The sequence below is a fragment of the Colobus angolensis genome, unplaced genomic scaffold (genome assembly GCF_000951035.1).
Source record: "Colobus angolensis palliatus isolate OR3802 unplaced genomic scaffold, Cang.pa_1.0 Scaffold436, whole genome shotgun sequence".
Classification (NCBI taxonomy): Eukaryota; Metazoa; Chordata; class Mammalia; order Primates; family Cercopithecidae; genus Colobus; species Colobus angolensis.
This window is the reverse complement of record NW_012117777.1, coordinates 3,018,358-3,021,859: the sequence shown is the minus strand read 5'-3', so window position 1 is coordinate 3,021,859 and position 3,502 is coordinate 3,018,358. Positions and strand designations below refer to the sequence as shown.

The following is a 3,502-nucleotide window of genomic DNA, read 5'->3' as shown; positions in this document are numbered from 1 at the left end:
TGTTTTAAAGACAAGATCTTGCTGTGTAACCCAGGCTGAAGTGCAGTGGTATGTGATCACAGTTCACTGCAACCTCTGTGCCCTGGGCTCAAGCAGTCCTCCCACCTCAGCCTTCCAAGTAGCTGGGACCACAGGCGCATACCACCACTCTGGCTAATTTTTGTATTTTTAGTAGAGACGGGGTTTCACCATGTTAGCCAGGATGGTCTCAATCTCCTGACTTCGTGATCTGCCCACCTCAGCCTCCCAAAGTGCTGGTATTACAGGTGTGAGCCACTGTGCCTGGCCAGGCATCAGCCTTTTAAATCCCCTTGGAAGTCACTGCAGCTCAAGAAGTAGAGGCTTGTATCAGTGGGGGGAGGTGCAACAACAATGGCTGCCTGCCTCTGTGTTGTTGCTCTATGATCAAAGCAGGCAATCAGTGATCAGAGAACAGATCTCTGATATTTGGAGGACAGGGTCCTTTTTGCCAACCCTATTTCCTACAACTGTGAGCAAGGTTCTCCGGGAACAGATGCATGGCTGCCTGCCATGGGGCTAGAACGGTGAGGTGTGGGTAATTGCTACTGTGCCAAGAGCAGGCATTGATCAAAATTAACCTCAATTTACAATCCAAGCCTTCCCCTGGAAGTTACAAGCTTTCAATTGACTGCAGAGTTTCATAATAGTTACATCAGACAGATTCTGCCAGTGCCGTTGTTGTCTAGGTGGGAAGACATACCTGGTGCTTCGGACTCTGCCGACCTCTCAGAATATTCTCTAGTTCTTAAGCCCTTTGTTGGTAAATTGGTTCTTCGGTTGTCCTGCTGTCTGCTAGGACTCAGGTCTCCTTTGGCCCTTACTACTTTTCTGTAGGCTTTAAATATTCAAATTGTGTTCATGTCTTTTTTTTTTTTTTTTCATTCTCCTTGGCCTTGTGGGTTTAATTAAGCTTTATTAAAAAACGTAACTATTTATTGTTTTTAGTGGGATTTGGGAAGGAAGTGAAAATAGATGAGTTTGTTTAGTCTTTATCTAGAAGTCTTGTCTCTTTTTTTGTTTGTTTTGAGTTGGAGTCTTGCTCTGTCGCCCAGGCTGGAGTGCATTGGCATGATCTTGGCTCACTGCAAGCTCCACCTCCCAGGTTCACGCAATTCTCCTGCCTCAGCTTCCTGAGTAGCTGGGACTACAGGCACCCACCACCGCGCCTGGCTAATTTTTTTTTGTTTTTTTAATAGAGACGGGGTTTCACCGTGGTGTCGATCTCCTGACCTCGTAATCCGCCCACCTCGGCCTCCTAAAGTGCTGGGATTACAGGCGTGAGCACCACGCCTGGCCTATCTGGGAGGCTTGTCTCTTTATGTGCACTTGTCTTATCTTCTGCAACTAGACTGCAAACTCTTTGATTTAGCTGAGTTAGGGATATAATTCTTTTTAGCCCTCTCAGCAGCTAATATATTGCTTTCCACACAGAAATCATAATCTGCTAGTTGAACTTGTTAAGTAAGGCAGTGATGCTAAGTGATTGATACAGATAACAAATTGGTAATCATTTTAATCCAAGGGCAATTATTAATGTACTGTGTTCATTGATACACATAATTACATATAACATTATATATTATATAATATACTGTAGCCATTTACATGTTTCTGTATTAGGTGGGGTTTTTTAAAATTATTTTAGCTTATCAGCTATCATTAGTGTTAGTATTTTTTATGCGTGGCTTAAGACAATTCTTCTTCAGTGTGGCCCAGAGAAGCCAAAAGATTTGACACCCACCCCTGTTCTAGCTATGTAGAAACACATACTGTACCATACTACTGGGCACTAAGTCAGTGCTTCGTAATGTGAAAAAGTTGTCACTATATTTAGGTCTTCTTAATAATACATTTCATTATCTTAATTGCACATATGTTTCATTTAGCCAGGGATTTCTTAGGGATTTCTTAGGGTAACAGTCACTAATGTGTAGAAGTGAAGCTGGAGATTGAGAAAAAACTCAGTTATGATTATTTGTTGCCCTTTCTTTTTCCCTGGTTCTCTATTTTAATGTATTCTTATCAATGAAACACTAAACAAAGTTCTCTTAATCTAATGTAATTCTCTATAGTAGTTCATAGGAATTATGTAAGGTTCAATTTAAAACAATGGATTCTTAAGATAGTATGTACTCTAAAGTTTGGTCTAGACACTAAATGAAAGTGAGTGCTTTGGCAGTTTTTGTCCTAGGCTAAGTCAGGGTACAGATATGTATCTATTAATTATCTTGTCTTTCCAGTCCAAACAGGGGCTTTACAGAAATGCACTGTATGAGTGGCCATTCCAATTTTGTATCTTGTGTATGCATCATACCCTCAAGTGACATCTACCCTCATGGCCTAATTGCCACTGGTGGAAATGACCACAATATATGCATTTTCTCACTGGACAGTCCAATGCCACTTTATATTCTAAAAGGCCACAAAAATACTGGTGAGTATAATACTTCGGTATTTTTCTATTTGAAGAGGTTTTATCCCTTGAAAGTTAAATTTACATATCCATTTTCTCAAGTTTTTATTGTATTTTGTTTTACCTATAGGTGTGGCTTGGTAATGGAAACCCTTTTGGGCTATCTTAATTTTGTAAATTCTGTTAAAAATTTGTTGTGATCAGTAAAGGTTGATACGCTTATATATGTAAAAAGTAATCTGTTCAGTTATTGGCTGGGGACGGTGGCTCACACCTGTAATCCCAGCACTTTGAGAGAGTGAGATAGATTACTTGAGGCCAGGAGTTCGAGACCAGCATGGAAAACATGGCAAAACCCCATCTCTAATAAAAATACAAAAATTATCCAGGTGTGGTGGTGCACACCAGTAATCTTAGCTGCTCAGGAGGCTGAAGCATGAGAATGGCTAGAACCCAGCAGGCAGAGGTTACAATGAGCCAAGATCCTGCCACTGCACTCCAGCCTGGGTGACAGAGTGGAGGCTGTCTCAAAAAAAAAGTGTTCAGTAATAAAAGAGGCTATATAATTTGAATATACTTCATGACTTTCGTTTTTAACTATTTTATGCAATGAATGCTTTTATTCAGGAAAACCAAAAGTATTTAATAAAAGACCCAGAAGCAGTGTGTTTAGGGCTGTGGTATTATTGAAGAGTATTTAATACATTTGAATATTGTTTTCTGTGATTTGTATATATTTCTGATTCTGTGATAATTCTGGATTTCTGTGTGACTTAACAGTTCTTCATTGTAGAATGACATGCTTGATCGGTGCACTAAGTATACTTTTTTTTTAATATAAATGAAATAGTTTGGAACATTTTTCATAAACACTTTAAACTTAATTCCTTTAAAGAATTTGTATAATGTGCCAGGTACCATGGCTCATACATGTAATCCCAACACTTAGGGAGACTAAGACGGGAGGATTGCTAGAGGCAGTTTGAGACCAGCCTGAGCAACACAGGAAGACTCTGTCCCTACAAAGAGTTAAAAAATTAGCTGGACATGGTGGTGAATGCTTGTAGT

General features: G+C 39.8%; 1 protein-coding gene across 1 annotated transcript in view; it reads left to right on the top strand.

Annotated features, from left to right (window-relative positions):
• PLAA (phospholipase A2-activating protein) overlaps positions 1–3,502 on the top strand; it is a 43,171-nt gene that overhangs the window by 8,291 nt on the left and 31,378 nt on the right. The window contains exon 2 of the mRNA XM_011957116.1: positions 2,262–2,455. Within this exon, the coding sequence (XP_011812506.1) occupies positions 2,262–2,455 (194 nt within the window). The remainder of the gene's footprint in view (positions 1–2,261; positions 2,456–3,502) is intronic.